The 19069-nt window shown below is 40.2% G+C and overlaps 1 protein-coding gene across 7 annotated transcripts in view; it reads left to right on the top strand.

The window, feature by feature from the left end:
• Positions 1–19069, top strand: part of TMEM260 (transmembrane protein 260) — a 48108-nt gene that overhangs the window by 14679 nt on the left and 14360 nt on the right. For all 7 annotated transcript variants that reach the window (XM_060693549.2, XM_087895413.1, XM_060693538.2 and 4 more), the window contains 4 exons: positions 10942–11119; positions 12859–12972; positions 16319–16498; positions 18216–18256. In XM_060693549.2, the coding sequence (XP_060549532.2) occupies positions 10942–11119; positions 12859–12972; positions 16319–16498; positions 18216–18256 (513 nt within the window). The remainder of the gene's footprint in view (positions 1–10941; positions 11120–12858; positions 12973–16318; positions 16499–18215; positions 18257–19069) is intronic.

The following is a 19069-nucleotide window of genomic DNA, read 5'->3' as shown; positions in this document are numbered from 1 at the left end:
CAGTGTACTGTAGTGCAAAGAAAGAGGGTTAAAAATAATAAAAGGCCCCAAAGCTTTTGAAGGAAAATATTTAAAGCAGAAACTCTCAAGGCAACGATGCTTTTTGTCAGTTAGTAACAGCATTGAGCATATATGTTAGAGAAGAATAAATAACGGCTCACGTTCCATTAGTGGGCGTGATGATGGAGAAATCGCATTGAAGTCATTTAAATTAATCTTTAATGCATTCCAACTAATACTGCTCCTTGAAGCGATCCACCTTCATCCTTCACCTTTTTTAAGTTCACAGGCTGAAACCTTGCAAAGGAATGGCATTGGAAGGGGGTAATTTTTGTTGCATTTCAGTTGGTTCATGGGAGGTGAAGAAACAGGCAAATTAATTGGGGGGGGGGAGTTTAAAAATAGTGCCATTAATATTTAGTTATACCTGCATCATGAATGCAAAGCTGTACAAAACTGGAGGCATATTTTAAAGTTGTAGAAGAAAATAGTATTTTCCTTCCTTCCTTCCTTCCTTCCTTCCTTCCTTCCTTCCTTCCTTCCTTCCTTCCTTCCTTCCTTCCTTCCTTCCACCAATTACAAAGATAGGCTAATACGTATGCATCTACTGATTTTCTGGGAGAGTTTAGAGTTCCTGATTTGGAGGTGGCACCATTTGTTGGCCTGATTTTGTGTTATGCTGCATCTGTGAGTGTGTTTGTGTCTGAGAGAGCGAGAGAGAGAACGGTGGGGAGGGGGAGAAGGGGTGGGGAGGGAGAGAGACTTTAAAACCTTCAGAACTAAATATTTGTGCATGCATTTTTGATTTTGAGGGCTGGAAATATTCCCTTCCAGCAATGTTTGCTGGCTGTACTGTGAGTTTCAATGGTTTATAGATCATGCCAACTCTATGTGCTGCTGCAAAGGAATTTGCATTAACACTATAGATGCTTAAATATTGCTAATATATTTTCAGATTTGGTTGTCAAATCTGCCTTGAGATGGCAGCTGCTATTTGCACGCACATTGCGATAATCTCTTCTTAAATAAATAAAAATTCAAAGGACCTTCAGGTTTCTTTGGAATGGCTCAACCAGTTTGTTTTCAATGTCTGAAGAGTTGCTTCCTTTCCTCTCTACTTTAATGGTTTAGACAGATCATTTTAACTGGAAAAAATTCACTGGGGTCTAAATATCCTGGGGCAAATTTATAGACCTCAGACATTCCTAACCTTTACATGAGGTAAATCCCCCCAAAAGACTTGAAAGGTTCCCCCCCACCCCCGGGGAGGTAGGTGGGATGAGAAAAAAAACCCTGTCCATTCTGTATCCCGATAGATGCTGTGAATATGGATGGTCTCTCATTTTTTAAAAAAGATGCCAAATCATAAAGGATGCATCCTTCAGGAACAATGCAGTTCAAGTGGGAAATCTGTTGTCTCATCAAACAATACAACCCCCTTCAGAAAGGAACAAGCCATCTCTATGGCAATTTGTGGAGAGAGTGGCCTATTGATTCAGTGGAAGAAGACATTATACAGTGTCACTCGGGGTTGTTACAATTTCATTTGTCGGGTGACCTGAACTTAACCTTCTAAAAACCTTTTCTTCTTTGTACATAACACCGTCCTCGTGGGTTTTCTGCACCAACAGTGGAGTACAGTGAGGAATTACAGCTGGGCTTGTTGTGGGTTTTGTTTCTTAAACAAACCGCCCCTCCCGACGTACACATTTTCTTCATTTATGCTCTATGTAAATCAGTTTCTTGTAATAGATTTTGCTCCTTTTATTGGCATCTGCTTTGAGACATCTCTTAAGTTTCATGTTGTTTGCCGATCACGATAATTTCATTTTAATGTTTAATTGGGCGACACTCCTTGTAGTTTAATTCATTCCCGCTTAGGAGGACATTGTTCTACATGTGGATTAGTGTTAAGTGAATTCTGACACTTTGTTCTTCTAATCAGAATTTCAATCCTGCCAGGTAGCAAAGCTTCCTTTCTCCTCCCCTCCTATTTGATGTCTGTGTTTTTTAAAGCCTCTCAATTTCTTTCTATATTTGTCTGAAATCGATGATTTTCAAAAGATGCTTTTAATTCCTCCCCCCTTTAAGGTTTAAGATTTTAATTTCTATAGAACATTCTATAGAATGTTTAAAACCAGATAACTAATCCTTTGCTTCTCTAAATTTTGGTTGCTTGTAAAATCACAGTTTATACGGCATTGATTTACCTGGATGCATTGATAACTTTTTTCTTTGTGACAAAGCAGGAAATAAAATTTAAACATTGTTTTGTGTGTTGTGGCTTTAGAAGTTTTGACAAAGCGATGGAGCGTTATTGAAATCTGACAGTCTTATTTTGCTGACAAAAAATGTCATGCTTTTATGTAAGAGACGTTTTGATTGCTTTCTCTTAGCTGGGGAGGATGAGGCTGGTAATTTGCGTTATCACTTTTAGCAGATGAGAAATAGACATTATATCCCAAATAGCAAAAAAAAAAAAAAAAAAAAGTCTTGCCAGCATTTTTCAGAATTAAGTTGTCATTGTTTAATAAATCTCTTGTTAAGGATTTGCAGTTATAGCGGTATATTTAGCATTTTCCAAGGATGCTGAGAAATAGCATTTTCATTCATTCCATGTACATTTGGAATTGCGTAACAGATATTAGGCCATCAGAACATTTTCATGTTTGCTTAACAGCATGAAAGGAAGGCTATAAGCATAAATTGAAAGTATGCGTAACTTTTTGCTGTAACTCAAGCCCTGTTATGAAATTCTCTTTACTTTATTTTGAAAAAAGATGCAGTTGTGTGCTAATATAGAGAGATGAAAAAACAAATTTAAAAAGGCTTGTCTGGCTTTTGTTTTAATTTTTACTTTCTATTTCTTGCAAAAGAAGTGAAAGTCTGAAGACTGAAAATGAAGTTTGCTTCGTATAATAACAAGGATTTACAGGGGCAGTTAAGCAGAATTGATTCTTTTGCCTGTTCACACACATAGCCAAAGTCTGAAGCAATAGGAATCATAAACATTCTGTTGGTTGCATGTATGTGAATGAAGAACAATGGGGAAAGTCTAATCTTTAAAGTTAAGGCAGAACAAAATACAATATAATTCAGTGTGGTTTTTTAAGCCACAATTGCCTTTGAATTGTGTTGACTTACTAAACTTCTCACTGGGTGCATTCACACATTACTCTAAGGCAAAATAGGTTTTATATATTTGTAATTCACTGAGTTGTATAAACCCAACCATTGGCATGTCATCAATAAAATATTGTTAAGAAATCATATCTGAACATGTTATTTGAACCCTAATGTTACATCTTTGGGTAATTCTTTGGCATGAAGATTTCAAATCTAATAGAATGAAGTTACAGTTTATTCTCTTCTGTAACAGAGTTGGAAGGGACCTTGGAGATCATCTAGCCCAACTCTTTACTCTTACAGGAGACCTATACTATTTCTGTTAAATGGCTGTCCAGTCTCTTCTTAAAAGCCTCCGGTGATAGGACACTCACAACCTCCGAAGGCGATTTGTTCCACTGGTTAATTGTTCTCACTGTTAGGAATTTTCTCCTTAGTTCTTGGTTGTTTTTTAACTTTAGGAAATTTCAGGTGAGGCTTTACAGTACATTTGGCTTTCTTCTGGTGCTGCTTCTACCATTAAGACTTCTGTCCACAGGACTGTGATCTTCCTTTCTTCCTATTTGGCAGAGGGTTTGTTAGTCAGTGGGCTGGATGAGGCCTCTGTGCCATGCTTCTCCCAATTTCCTTCTGTCCTTACCTGCTTACTGTGAGGGAAAGTGATTGGTCAGGTTTTCAACTGTGCCAAGTGTGTGAGTTTGTACTTCTATTTACCAATACAATTGTCTTCCTTTAGCAAAAACGTTAGGGGCCACAACTTTGTTTGATAAGTTAATAAGTGAAGCCACAAGTTTATTTCTGATCTTACTTCAACTTTCCTTTGCTTTACAGACCTAGGAAGATTGTAAATGTCGGACCTGGTCACAAGGTTATTTTTTGATCACTGTTGTAACTGTGAACGGTCATTAAATGAGATAGTTGCTAAACAAGGACTACCTGTAAGGAGAAGATGAAATCTTTACCCATAAGCAGATAATTTATTCCTTTCAGAGGTTGTATTTGTGGCCATTATCCCACACCATCGGAAGCAGAAAATTAAAAATGATGTACCTGAAAAAATTGTAGCATATTCCAAAGGTATATTTGGAAATATTTCTTCAGAGATTATTCTAGATAAAAGCCTTTTTTCTGGTGTATTGCAAGCGCTGTTAAAAATTCCCGAAGAAGCTCATATTTAAATGAAAGTACATTCTTAGGTTTAACAAAGCAAGGATGTGGAATAAAAGACTACAGAAAGCTCTTGTATTAATTTCTTTTTTAGGTGACTATCTACTCTGACCTTTTGGCTAATTGATCCCTCTCTCTCTCTCTCTCTCTCTCTCTCTCTCTCTCTCTCTCTCTCTCTCACACACACACACACACACACACACACACACACACACACACACAGAGAGAGAGAGAGAGAGAGAGAGAGAGAGAGAGATTTTTGCCGCAAATTTGCATTGAATTAGACTTAAGAGTTACATTAAATAAATCTTACCCCCACCCATCCTAATTTGCATTTACTTAAAAAAAGAAACACAGTTTAGGTTTGAGGATATGAGTCTCATTTTGAAAGTGGGCGAGTGGAGGGGAAGGAGAAGGGGGAAAAAAAAACAGGCCAACTTATTCCCTTTCTCTCCTTAAAATAAAATTAAAAAAGAAAGACTGAAGAGCCCTTTCATGACAGCTAGTCAGAGTTAGAATTAGTTCAAGGAAATGTTAATAAAGCACTGCCTAGTCTAATCCTCTTGATATCACCAGGTATCCTCCTGTTCATGGGTTAATTGCTTTAAAAGCGGAGGCAGTATTCTGAACGGTGGGCCGCTTCACCTTTTCACAGCTGTTCCCATTGAGTGACAACTAAATCCCATGTGTAAGATGAGGAAGAGCTCAGTCTCCAATTGGGAGAAAATTTATGTAAACCACAATCCCTTCAGAATGTGTGGAAGTCATAGACTTTCTTGATTTACTCTGCTTTTCCCAGAAAGCTCCATTGTTCCCTTCCCTAAGTCCCATCAACCCTTTGTAGCAGAATATCACAGCCGCGGCAGATAGCTTGAAATATATAAATGCTATCATAGCTCTGATTAATAGCACCGCTTATGAGTCAGGTCTGATAACGGAGCTGCTCTCCACTCAATTTCAGATACCGCTAATGGAATCTGTCTTCTGCAATTGTAATGTGAGAAGGTCTAATTTGCTATGGAGCTTGGATCTGTCAGCAGTAGGGGATTGTGGGGTCAGGAGGGAGCTGCCAGGTTTTTGCCCTGAAGCTTGTATCTCTAGCTTTCAATGGAGCAGTCCCCTGCCTGCCAGGGAGCTGATAGGCCCTCTGTGGGGTTTATGCCACTTCTCACAATAGGCCAGGGCTTCCGAGCTCCACTTCATAATTGTGAAGCGAGCTCATATTTCCACAGCTACTCTGCTGCATAATTTCTAATAAGTTGCTGGGGTTTTTTTTTTTTTTTTAACAAATGTCAGATTATGAAAAGTTTCCTCAATTATCGGGGGAAAAAACCCCACCCCCACTTATAAAACATTTAAATTGCTAAATCTGTTTCCTGCCAAGTTCATCCCCTTCTCCTCTCTTCCTCCCTCCCCGCCTTCACCTTTCTGTTCTGTGACTGGCATCCAAGCTCTGCTTAAAGTGTGCCAGAAAAAAAAAGCCTGCGTTTCAAATGTATATGAGACTGTGCGTCTCAGAATGATGGACTGGGGTCATAACGCCTCCTGGGCTGCCTTGAGAGATCACTGCCACCTGTAGAGGTATAGGAGCCCCATCCAATGACATCGTTTTCATCACTTCTGCCCAGGAGAAAGTGGATTTCACTGCAGTGTCTACTTTGATGGTGCCCTTACTTTACATAATGCTTCTCAGGAATGTCCCATAAAGGAGCATTCAGGTAGAAGTAATTATTTCCAAGTGTACTGTATTTTCCCCCAAAGCATTTCTGGGCTTTGAATTTGCAGCACTTGGTTGGATTATACCAAGAGAGCTGTAACAAAACAAAAAATGCAGAAGGCTAAAACCAAACTTTGTAAACCTGGTTGGATTTACCAGGACATTTTCCCAGATTTGAAAGAAAGTGGCTAGAATGTTATACAGAGTTTTGGGAAGGTGAGGAGCAGGAACAGCAACAAATGGCTGAATAATGTCAGAAATATAAATATACAGCTAATCCTTGACTTACGAACACAATTGAGCTGAAAATAGTTGTTGCTAAGCGCAACAGTTGTGAACTTTGCCTCATTTTATGACCTTTCTTGCCACAGTTGTTAAGAGAATCACTGCAGTTGTTAAATTAGTAACATAGTTGTTAAGTGAATCTGGTTTTCCCATTGACTTTGCTTGTCAGAAGGTCGCAAAAGGTGATCACATGACCCCAGGAGACTGCAACCGTTATAAATATGAGTCAGTTGCCTAGCATTCAAATTTTGATCACATGATCATGGGGATGCTGCAACAGTCATAACTGTGAAAAATGGTAATAAGTCACCCTTTTCAGTGCTGTTGGAACTTCAAGCAGTCACTAAATGAATGGTTGTAAGTTGAAGACTACCTGTATATAATATTTCAGAGATTTGAAGTTAGTCGAGATAGTTTCATGAAGTAAAAATAAGCTAAACACTCAACAGACAACAGTTATTGCCAAAATAATTTTGGTGTGCTAAAACTGTCATTTACCTATGATTAGATACCTTTCTCTGACTATTAGTCTCCTCAGGACTTAACCTAAGGAACAGGTCTAGTAAATCCAGCCAAGGAAGATTTCTGAGAGATGACTTCTATAAATTCTCTCAAGGCTCTTAAATGTAACTGGTCTGCTCCTGAATACTTAACTTTGTCAAGAATTCCTCAGCTATCTCGCTATATGTCTTGGATTCCGGCCTTCTCCTGTTGTCAGTTTTTCTGCTTAGTGCAAGGGTGTCGAACTCAATTTCATTGAGGGCCGCATCAGGGTTGTGTTTGACCTCGGGGGGCCAGGGGGGCCATGGCCAAGATGTCACTCATGTCGGGGGGGCCCTGTGGTGGCCAGCAAAAATGGGCTCCTGATCTCTGGGATGGCCTCCTGCAACCCTCTGCCAGCAAAAACAGAGTGGCCCTCCCGAGCTCGGTTTTTGCTGGCAGAGGCACCACGGGCTGGTCCTTCGCTGTTTCCAGAGTGGCCCCACAGGCCAGATCTAAGCACCTCGCAAGCCTTGAGTTTGACACCCCTGGCTTAGTGCATTTGAACACATTACCACATTGTGAGTTAGACTGAAGTAATGTCGGAATTGAGGTTTGTCTTTTCACCTTTACTTATTCTACCATTCTCTCCCAGCAGTAGACTTACCCCTTCCTTTGACTTTTTTCTACTGATGAAACCAAATAGCCATTTGTATTGTTTCTACCTTCTCTTGCAAACATAAATCTCTCTTAGTATTTTTTAGCCTTCTTTCTATAACCGTGTGCTCTTTGCTAGTATACCTCCTTAGTGATTATATTGATTTTCCATCTTCTGTTTCTGTCCTTTTTAACTCTTAGCACAAGTGAAAGTTCTCTATGGATTCAGAATGATTTTCTAAGCTTCCTTTCCCCCACTTTTTTCCCCACTGGAATGAGGTTCAGTTGTACTTCATTTAAATTGAGAATATCTGTTCAGAAGATTCCAATTAGTACTTCTCTGGTTTTCAACTAGCTCTTCTCCATTGGTTGGGATCAGATCTAGGAGAGATATGATCCTCTTAACTCTTTTTCAGCTTTTTGGAAAATAAAGCAACAAGACCATTTTTGCGGTCTTGGCCATGACAGTTGTCCATTCCATGCCAGTGTAGTTAAAATTTCCATTATTAATAAGTTCCTCTCTGAAAATTAATGTCCAGAAGAATAGTATCCAGATGCTTTACCTGTTTCAGTTGTCTATAATACAACCTCATAATAACATATTTGTTGTTTCCCTTGCATTGTGTTTTCCCCAAATATTGGTCATTCATGCTCAGATTTCTGGATGTCAGAGCACGGGTACACCTCCCTCACATGTGACATTCTCTCTTTGTGTGTGGCCTGTTTCTTTCAAATGTATTGTACCCATGCATTCAATCCTTACATTCCACTTATGAATTTCCTCCCCCTATGCTTCCATTGCCCACAAAATCATATTCATCTTCCTGCATTAAGACTTCTAGTTCTCCCCATTTGTTCTCTACTTGTGAAATAGAAGATTATTGTTTCCCTAAGGAAAGTTTGCCCTGAGCTATTTGGATTCAGAATAAATACATTTTAAATACGTTTAATAGCTTGGGACTGAGGAGGCTTCTGCTCTATTAAGCTTCTTTTCGAGACTTCCTATATGGGCCATCCAGAAACCCTTACAAGAAGAAACATATGGGAATAATATGTTTCGTGCTTATTGCATCTTGAGATTGTTAATTGCAGTAAATTTGGTTTATACCAAACTTTCAATCCGAAAAGGCTTTTTTTTGAATCTGTGGGTTGGAATCAGATCTAGAAGAGGTGATCCTCTTGTCTTTTCTTCAGCTTTTTGGAAAATGAAATAGTGTGACCACTGAGAATTTTTTTGAGTTTTGCAGTATTAGCTATGAGGGTTGGCCAACAGAAAATATAGTCCAGATCTTACCACGAATAGCAGCCAACCAGATGCATTTTGGAAGCTCACAAATACAAACAGTCTTTAGTGAGTGGTATTCATAATATGCTGCCCATGTTTCCAGAGATGTAAATGCTATCAAGTAGCCACTGATATTCTGGATTTCCATCAATACTCATCCCCCTTGAGAACTGTGTAAATTAGTGGCTAACACCAAATTTGATGGCAGTGAATAGCATACTGTAGTTAATGTTGTACGAAGGAATGCTTTTTCAAAATCACTCTTGAATTTTCACATATTTTCTTTCTGAGCTTTAAAAACAAAATACAAAGCATATCTTTGTACATTGGACTTCGTAAGCTTTTCAGAAAATTTTTAACTGGAATTTTTTTCTATGTAAATAAGCATGAATAAATTAGTATATTTGTCTCAGCATCCATAGCCTGTGTAAAAGTATTTAAACTACAATATTTCATGTGAGGAAAAAAAAATCTAGTATATTTTGAGGTTTGAATGTGGCATTTAAATAAACTTAAAACTTTTATGTGTAGAGTGAAATATAAAGATGTTTTGGACTAATTCCCATAAACAAATAAAGCCAGTGTGGGACACAATTAAAGTATTGGACTAACACTGAGGAGATCCAGATTCTGCACTCTCAGCCACAGAAGCTGACTGGATGGTTTTGGGAAGGTCACTCCTTCAGCCCAACTACGTCACACGGTTGTTGCTGTTGTGGGAAAAATAAAACTTGAGCAGCAATTCTCAACTTTTCTGGCTTTGTGGACTGGGGGGCGGGGAGGGATAGAGAATGTTTATGTGCGGCTGGTGGGCAAGTTACATGTGTATGTGCAGCTCCATTTGTGCAAGCAGTAGGCACCCCCCCCCCCACTTGTGGCACAAATGGAGCTGCACACCTGCACTCACCCACCACTTCTGTGGCCCAGTTCCGAACGGGCTGCGGCCCAGTAGTGGACTACAACTCGGGGGTTGGGAATCCCTGGCTTAGAGGATCCTACATAAAAATATTATTTATAATACTTGTACAAGTTGTAGTTCACAGCATCTAGGCACGCAATGTTGCTTGTTTGTTGCACGAAGGCATTTCATGGGCTCATCAGATTGGTAGTGACCATTGAATCCAACCTCTGCTCAAAGCAAAAATTCATTGAGTTAAAACAATTCAAGACAATGGCAGTATGTATGCTTGGACATACCCAATGAGTGAGATCCCCCATCACTGTAGGTCAGTGTTTCTCAACCTTAGCAACTTTAGAATTTGTAAACTTCACTTCCCACAATTCCCCAGCCAGTTAAAAGTCCATCTTAAAGTTGCTGTGGTTGAGAAACACTGACCGAAGTAATTGATCCCACTCCCTGTAACTTGAATCTGTAATTCAATATCCAACACTCTGGAATAAGAAAGAAGAGGCCCTGACCTTCTCCTTGTGATGTCCTTTCAGGCATATTGAGGAGCGCATTACATTTCTTTCCAAACACCTTGCCACTTCAGTCTTTCCTCATAGGGATTGGTTTTTAGTCCCACATTATCACGTCCATGTTTTCTTGGCAACATGGATGTGGTTTGCCCTGGCCTATATCCAGGGGTTCTTTTCAACTTTCCAGGGCAATTAGCAGCTCTGGTGGTCCCAGGCAGTTCCCTCATTCAAGGACGAAAGCAGGACCAACCTTCTTCAGCTTCCAGAAAGAGCAGAGCTGACTACGACTGCGTTTGTGGAGACTCTCCAGATGAGTGTTTCTGAATTTTAGCAACTTTAAGATGTGTGGACTTCAACTCCCAGATTACCCAGCATGCTTGAAGGTCCACACAACAATTGCTGAGGATGAAAAACACTGATCTGGATAGAAGCTAATAAAGGCAGGTGCACCGAATTGCCTTACGGTACTCCTTGTCTCATAACATTTTGTAGTTCTAGCATGTGTGAAGCTTCTGTAGTTTTGATTTATCAGTATCTTGGGATGCTGTTCTTCTGTAATAACAACCTAATTAGTTATTAATTTAAAATTCAAGTGTTAAAAAAAATATGCCAACAGCCTAGGCTTTGGTGGGATCTTGCCAAAAGAAAGATATATTTTTTTTCATGATGCTACAGTATGGGTTTTGGGGTGATAGTAGGAGAAGCACCATGAAGGTGGCATCTGTTTGTTTGTATTTAATTCTGATGAGTGGGGACTAGTAATAATGGAGGAAAAGATGCATTTTCTTGTTATCTATGTTTGCAGGCTTTCTGGCTCGCAGGCGGCAGGAGTCTTTGCTGTGGGGATGTTTTCGTTTTCCCGTCTAACGTGGCAATGGTCTATCACAGCAGAGGTTTTCAGCTTAAACAATCTGTTTGTGGGGCTGCTGATGGCGCTTTCCGTGCAATTCGAGGAAGCAACAACTGCAAAAGAGAGATCAAAGGTAGCCTACTCAGGATCAAAAGGCTTCAGGAATGGTTTCCCTTCCCCTTAAGCCTCTGGGGAGTAGGACCAAACTACATAGGGTGGCTTAAGCCAATTGTTCCTCACGCTTGGACTCTCTGAATATATTGGGGATGTAACTTGCCAGATACTGGTTGGGAATTGGACAAGTTGTAGCTTTCACTGGCAGTAGCAGCAAGATCTTGGCCTAAAGTCCTTTCCCTTTACTGATCTTTGAAATGGAGGTATGTGAACCTCTTCGTATGAAAGGTGAGTGTATCGTCCTGCCATTGGTGTGACAGGACTTGATATGTGAGTCAAAGTAATTTTTCAAGTTGACCTTGGGTGTAATCAGGAACTCTCTCTCTGCTAGAGCTGTAGCTTCCTGAAGTCTCTCTTAATATATCTCCCCCCTCCCCCTCCCCTGATATGCAGAAGGGAGCCCAGTTTGGGGATGGGGGAAGCATGTTCACCTGGGACAAGATAGGCAACACATGATAGCACGTGGCTCCAGAACAAGCTGTTTTTGCAACCTTGGAGCCCTTCAGTCATGATTGTCCCAAATTTGTGGCGTAGTTTTGTACTCTTCCCTTCCAATCTAAGAAAGCAACAAGATCCACACCTACCGCAATCTCAGCCTACCCACTGAAGCCCTCAGTTGTCCAAATACTGTGTGCAACCTCTGCCCACCTAAGATAACTTCTGGTTGTCTACTATTGTACAACCCTTGGATTTTCTCGTAATCCCGATCAAGTACTAACCTGTGTACCTTTTATAAGACCCAGCCAAGGTTACTTTTTGGCTTCCAGGATTGTAAATATGGAGCCATGTGAACAGATGTGGTTATCCTCCACAGCTCTGGCTGCCTTTTGTCCAAGGGACCAACACAGTATTGGGCCATTATGCTGCAAGCTCCACCCTTTGGAGCTTGAAAATTCCTGCAGATCATCTGCACCTCTATAACTGTCTGGTTTGGTTCTGCAACCCAACAGGACAGACACAGACTTCAGAGGATAATTAGAGCTGCAGAAAAAACAATAGCTACCAACCTGCCCTCCATTGAGGACCTGCATACTGTACGAGTCAAAAAGGGGGCTGTGAAAATATTTACAGACCCCTCACATCCTGGACATAAACTGTTTCAACTCCTATCCCCAAAACAACGCTATAGAGCACTGCACAGCAGAACAACTAGACACAGTTTTTTCCCGAATGCCATCACTCTGCTAAACAAATAATTCCCTCAACACTGTCAAACTATTTACTAAGTCTGCATTACTATTAATCTTCTCATCGTTCCTATCACCCATCTCCTCCTACTTATGACTGTATGACTGTAACCTTGTTGCTTGTATCCTTACGATTTATATTGACATTGTTTCCTGATTGCTTATTTGTAACCTATGACTATCATTAAATGTTGTACCTTATGATTATTGATGAACGTATCTTCCTTTATGTACACTGAGAGCATATGCACCGACAAATTCCTTGTGTGTCCAATCACACTTAGCCAATAAAAATTCTATTCTATTCTATTCTATTCTATTCTATTCTATTCTATTCTATTCTATTCTATTCTATTCTATTCTATTCTATTCTATTCTACTCTACTCAGATGCTGCAGTGAAAACAAACCGCTACATGTCCCAGAATTACTGTAACAACAAAAACAATTTGGAAAACCAATTTAAATCCATGGTTAGAATTGATGTTTACCTTTTTTCTTTTTTTTTGCAGATCTGTAAAGTGGGTGCCTTCTCTTGTGGACTTAGCATGTGTAACCAGCATACCATTGTGATCTACGTGCTTTGCATTGCTTTGTGGGTTTCCTCTCGCTTGTTCAGGGAGCGTGTGAGTATTTGGAAGTCTAGAAACATGCTCGGAGAGTTCCTTCCCACAATCTGGCCAACTCTACGAACAATGGATGGTTCCAAATGTCAACAACCAACAACAATAATAAACGGGAGGATACAGAATTAATAAAAAATCTGCACCTGTCTGTTTCACATGTGGAGATGAGAAAAATGACTGCAAGGGTATCCTGTCTTTTTGAGTTAAAAGGCAGAGTTGGAATTTTAAGAATAGTCCTTGCTTAATAACCAAAACTGAAACTGGCAACCACATCACTAAGTGATGTGGTTGTTAGGCAAGACATCCTTTATGCAAATTTGCTGCATAAATTTGCATAAAGCTTCTGCATAAATTTGCATAAAGCTTCTCCATTGATTCTGCTTTTTGGAAACTGGCTGTGAAGCACGCTTATGGTGATCATGTGATGGTCATAAACACCCACAAAGTGCCCAAATCTCAATTATGAGACTGTGACAGCCGTAAATGCAGGACCAGTCACAAGGATACATTTTCAGCACCATTGTAAGTTCAAAGGGTTGCTAAACAGGGCGGTCATTAAGCGAGAACTAACTGTATGTGAGAAAGATGCTGGGTTGGAGGTTGCTCATTCACAGAATAGCTGTCAATTATTTGCTACTCTCTCTGTTTTCGCTACCTGCCTGGGCATGCCTTGTTTCCACATCAGTTTCTGGTTCTTTTAATGTTTATATGTTGATGTTAAAAAATGAAATGAAACAAGAAAATCTGTTGGTGGCTAAAGAAGATGTTTGGAGCACATTGACACTTCTGAATACTTTGGGGTATTGTATTATTAATGCTAGAATTGTTATATTTTTGAACAATGTACAATATATTTCACTACACCACTTGGTGTTATAGTTCTTAGCGGCCACCGTAGAAATTTGGAAGCATCTTTATGTTCCGCTTTAGTTTGAGAGAATCAGCTTCTGTTTTGTCTATGGAGATTCTCAACCATCCAGGTCATGATTGTCCTAAGAACTGAAGAAGCTTCTTGGATGAGAAGTGAAACTTTTCAAGGAAAAAAACCAAGCAAATCCAGTTGCCTTTTGAAAAGCACCTTTGGGACAGAGTCTGTTTTACAAATCAGGAACGGAAAATAAAGAAGGCTCTCAACAAGTCTGCAAAAGCAGAACTGAAAGCCAAGATGACCTTTCTCTTTCCTAAAAAGTTTATTGAGATAGTTAACTTCTTCATCCTCTTGTTGCATATTTAGAGATTCCAAAGCTGGTCTTTTTGTTTGAGGCTCAAACCCTCTCTTGAAACAAGGGCCACTGGATTAAAAACACTTCTAAATGGAGATGTACTCTGCAGGTAATGCTTCTTATAAATTACATTTAATGGTTACTCCACTTCAGTATCCTTGGTTGGTTCCTGTGCTCTTCCATGAGACAAGTCATGTGGTCATGATGACTTGCCACTCATTTTAACAGGAAAAAAGTGGCTTTACTCCTTTCTATCGCCTCAATAATTTTTTTAAGTCTGAATCTCTCAGGAAAGGGGATGTGAGAGTGTTACGGTAATATCACTATAAATTCTACTCTGAGCTTATAATATTTAATAATTTAAATTGGCTATCTCATATTATGTCCCTGTATAATCCATAGTTCTCAGAAGATTAGTTGCCCCTTTTTGGTGCCCCTAAGAGTAGGCCTCATGGGTTTCCATGAAGGTGAGGGTATCAAAATCAGCAATATGGAGAGTATTGTGATTGTAGTCTTGACCCTTTTGTATGTGACATTATTGCACAAAGAAAAAGGGGTGAAACATCCATCACAATGTCCCAAAGATGCTTTCTGAAAAGGCAACTGGACTCCCCCCCCCTCCCTTGAGACGTTTCGCTTCTCATCCAAGAAGCTTCTTCAGTTCTAACTGAATGGTGGAAGGTGGAAGGATTTATATTCCTTGCAGTTATCTGGTCGTTAGCACTCTTTCAGAGTCATTAAGGCTGCACTGGAATAGTGCAAATGGTTATGGAACCTTCTTGGAACTGAGCTGAGATTGCCAGCTGAGATTGCTGGCAACCATGATCTGGATGACTGAGAATCTCCATAAATGTCCATCACAATGCTATTCCTGCCACTTTGCAGATTTCGTTCCCCATCTACAGATGCTGCTGAGAAAGCTTCAGCTCCTCTAAATATGGATGTTCCGATTGGTAATGGCCTTTAGAAGATCAGCACTAGACTTTTAAGACATTTAGATTTTAATTTAATTATTGTGGGGGGAGCGTTGATCAAAAACCATCCAGTTTTTAATCATTGCAAAGTGGTTTATCTCCCCTTTGCAGCATTTCTCCTATCTGGTCCTGTCATGGCTTAATTTCAGTGGCCAAAGGTGCCAGTGATGTGATCCTTGGGAGCCTCAGATACTATTTGTTTCAGTCTGAAATTGCATCCTGCCATGCAGAAAGGATCAGGGTGATGTCATCTTCCAAGAGTAATCCACGGAGAATGCCCATTTTTAACATCATGTTTTGAGACTCCACATGCAAATTAAGATATCAGCTCTATGCGTCAGTATATTACTTGTTTGCTGCCTAATTTAGAAGATTTATGCACTCTAGGCATCCAACTCAACATATTTGCAATTCCAGGGGATATATTTCAAAACAATATAGCAAATTAAGACATAATACTAAAAATGCATAAGTCAATCTTAAATCCATCTCCCAGAAGGTGGGATCATCTATTATCTTGGCCCGATATCTGGGGGAAAAGCCATCTTTTAAAAACTTTCCTGAAGATTAGCAGGATCGGGGCCAACTGAAGCTTAGTTTAGACAAGACTTCTCTCTTCTCTGTCCACTTGCAGCAATATACCATATTTTTCGGAGTATAAGACGCACCGGAGTATAAAACGCACCTTAGTTTTTGGGGAGGAAAATAGGGGAAAAAAATTTCTGCCTACTAGGTATTCATCTGGCTAGTCCTTAGCCTGGTCAGCTTCAGCACATTAGTTCGCTTGCTGGTTTTGAGGTTGGGGCTGGTTGGGGCTAAAAAACAGCTTCTAAAGCACAGCTGATTGTCGGAGGGAGCAGCAATTCAAAAATCAGGCAAAGCACGGAAGATCGCTTCGTGTTGGGGCTGAAAAACAGCTTCAGAAGGGAGCTCCAGTGACTAAAGCAGGCGAAGCACGGAAGGGATAAGAGAAGGCAGCAGCTGTTTCAGGTAACCATTTTGGGCACTGCACGGGTACATTTGGAGTATAAGACGCACCCAAATTTTCAGCCTCTTTTAGGAGGGAAAAAAGTTCATCTTATACTCCGAAAAATACGGTAATGCAAACAGAGGACTCATGTAGTGCTGTAAAATGTTTTTTTGGTGTAGGAGCTGACCCTGAGCAATGTGCTGAAGTTAAGTTTCTGCTTCTTGGCTGGTTGTCTGCCTTATCTCTACTTGCCTATCTCTGCCTACCTCAACAAAGCCCGCTGGACCTGGGGAGACCAGACAACCTTTAAAGGGTTTATGATCCATCTTCTCCGGGAAGAGTACGGCACGTTCAATCTGGTAAATTTGAGTTCTCCTTTTAAAGAACAAAGTTTCTCATAAATACTAAACCTGCGTGATATTGCATCTTTTCGACTCGCAGGTCAGTCTCTGAAAGGCAGAAGGGATTTCAAATTATTGCCGTTTTTGTTATTTGTCGCTTGCGGTCCTCGCACCTGTTCCTTAGGATAGCTGTAATCACTTGGTGACTGGAGAAATCATTTAAATCCCCTCCAGCTGTTCAAGTCATGGGATTTTCATTTAACATGAAGGTTAATGCAACCCAGTTGCAGCCTGGAGCTCTCTTCTGGCAGAGGAACGTGAAGGCTGTAAAGATCTGTATCATATCTTTCCTCCTGCCCTAGAAATCTGCTTTGTATCCCATTGCCAACCCTCTTAGGTGGGCTGAGCCAAGACAAGGCAACTGGTTACCCACTACACTTCCTGTTGAAGGAAGCTTCCAACTTCCAATAACTCCAGTACACTGAACTTCCAATAAACTCCAGTGTAAACTGCACTGGCTCCCTGCATGCTATCTGTATAATTCATATTAGGTAGGTGCATCTTAACTGCTTTTATGTTTTGAAGTCGGTGGTGATATTTTAAACTTACTACAGTACATAATTGATGTGTAGCTTGTCCTTGAAGTGATCAGAGGAACTCAGGCGTTGGACAGGATTATGTTTGGTATTAGCATTTCCCAAAAGGGGTATTTTGTGTGTTAAGGCCAGTTTGATTGCAGCAGTCAAGCCAGCTTCGGGTCTATCTGGGCATGAATATTCAGTGGATTCTCAGTTTTTTCTGACTTAGGACTTTTCGGTGAGTAAAAATGACAGCCTTTGGCCATGTGCAGCTGGCAGGGTTTATTCACATGACAGCCAGAAAGTATTTCAGATAATTTCTGTTTGAACTGGGATGGTGCTTACAAACAGGAAATGATTCCATCAATTTTTCTGTCCCTTTGCTTGTTTTACTGGTAGAGGTTGCAATCTTGTACAATGTTGTCGTGGCTGCATGGGGTTCATCAGTTGTTATTAACTCTTTGTGAATACATACTTTATTGGCATTAATGAAACCCAAAAAATGAAGCAACCATTAACTGGGAATCTAGAATTCATTTTCAACCATTTGTCATTATATATACCCTGTTTCCTCCAAAATAAGACATCCCCTGATAATAAGCCCAATTGGGCTTTTGAGCGCATGGCAATAAGGCCAAGCGCTTATTTCAGGGTTCAAAAAAATATAAGACAGGGTCTTATTTTTGGGGAAACATGGTAGCTATCCCATAATGATTGGCACATGTGATGTGCCAGGACTATAGGTATGTATTGGGTGGATGGGGAGGAACTAAAAGGTGAAAAAATCCTGAAACTGTCCAGTCAGAACTGAGCAAGTTCAGTATTGACTGTCTGAAGATATAGGGGTTATAGAAAGGGAAAAAGGCTGGGATGGAATGGCTGGAGCCCTGAGCAGGAATCCTTAACTGCAGTATTTTGCTGCAGAGCCCTTGAAGTTGGTTTGAATAATGCATTGTTTAAGTTAACATTGCATAGTGTGGTTGCAGGCCAGATAGTGACCAAAACCCCTCTGTCATAACTCGGAATTGCTTGTTCCTGATGAAATGCATGGATATTCCAGCATAAAGATCCTGGGTGCCGGCTGGGTTAACCAAAATGGACTGTATAGCTAGACTTACACTATATAAATAATCCTGATTTTCTTCTTTTCTGTGCAGGCAAAATTGGAAAATGGATCCAGTACGACTGATGTATTGCTGTAAGTGAATGCAAATTGTATGGATTATAGTGTAATTATAAGCGTATCTGACACAAACATTTCCTGTTGCGTTCAGCGGATCTTATTTGCAGTAAGTGGGTGCAAGATTGCGGCTTTTATTTGTCCTTTAGGCAATGGAAGATTTAAAAGACTTTGGGGAAAGTACTGTCTTGTGATCTTCATCCTGTATTCCTTTTCGACATCCCAAATGTTTCAAGATCTTAGCAGAAAGAATAAGACACATTTTTAAAATGTATGTATTTACAATAACCATTGTATCTCACTTTCCATTAAAACAATCCCCAAGTGGAGTAAAATAAACAAATGCAAATGCATGTGTGGATTAAGAAAGGATGGATTGCAATAACAAGATAGAATGAATTTAGGGGTGAACTTGTGAAAGTGATATGGATGGAAATAATTATTCTCCTTTGACGTTGTGAGTTATTTGATTGTGATAGCTGGTGGACCCCAGCCGTTTCTGAGTGCCAGATTCAAGCAAATATTGAAAAAAGGGAGAACAGGTATGATTCAGGCCCTGTTTGGGTGTCTGTTAGACTGGATTTTAGGATGAGAGCTCAGCACTTCCTTTCCAGGCACCTAATTCCTGTCTGATTCAGTGGTTTTACTCTGCATTGTGAAAGCATCCAAAGAGCCATGCTGGCGCAGTGGTTAGAATGCAGTATTGCAGGCTAATTCTGCCAACTGCCAGCAGTTTGATCCTGACCGGCTCATGGTTGACTCAGCCGTCCATCCTTCTGAGGTCAGTTAAATGAAGACCCAGATTGTTGAGGCCAATATGCTGATTCTGTA

This window comes from Pantherophis guttatus, chromosome 1 (assembly GCF_059756535.1).
Source record: "Pantherophis guttatus breed Tessera chromosome 1, ASM5975653v1, whole genome shotgun sequence".
NCBI lineage: Eukaryota > Metazoa > Chordata > Lepidosauria > Squamata > Colubridae > Pantherophis > Pantherophis guttatus.
This window is presented reverse-complemented; position numbering and strand designations above follow the sequence as displayed.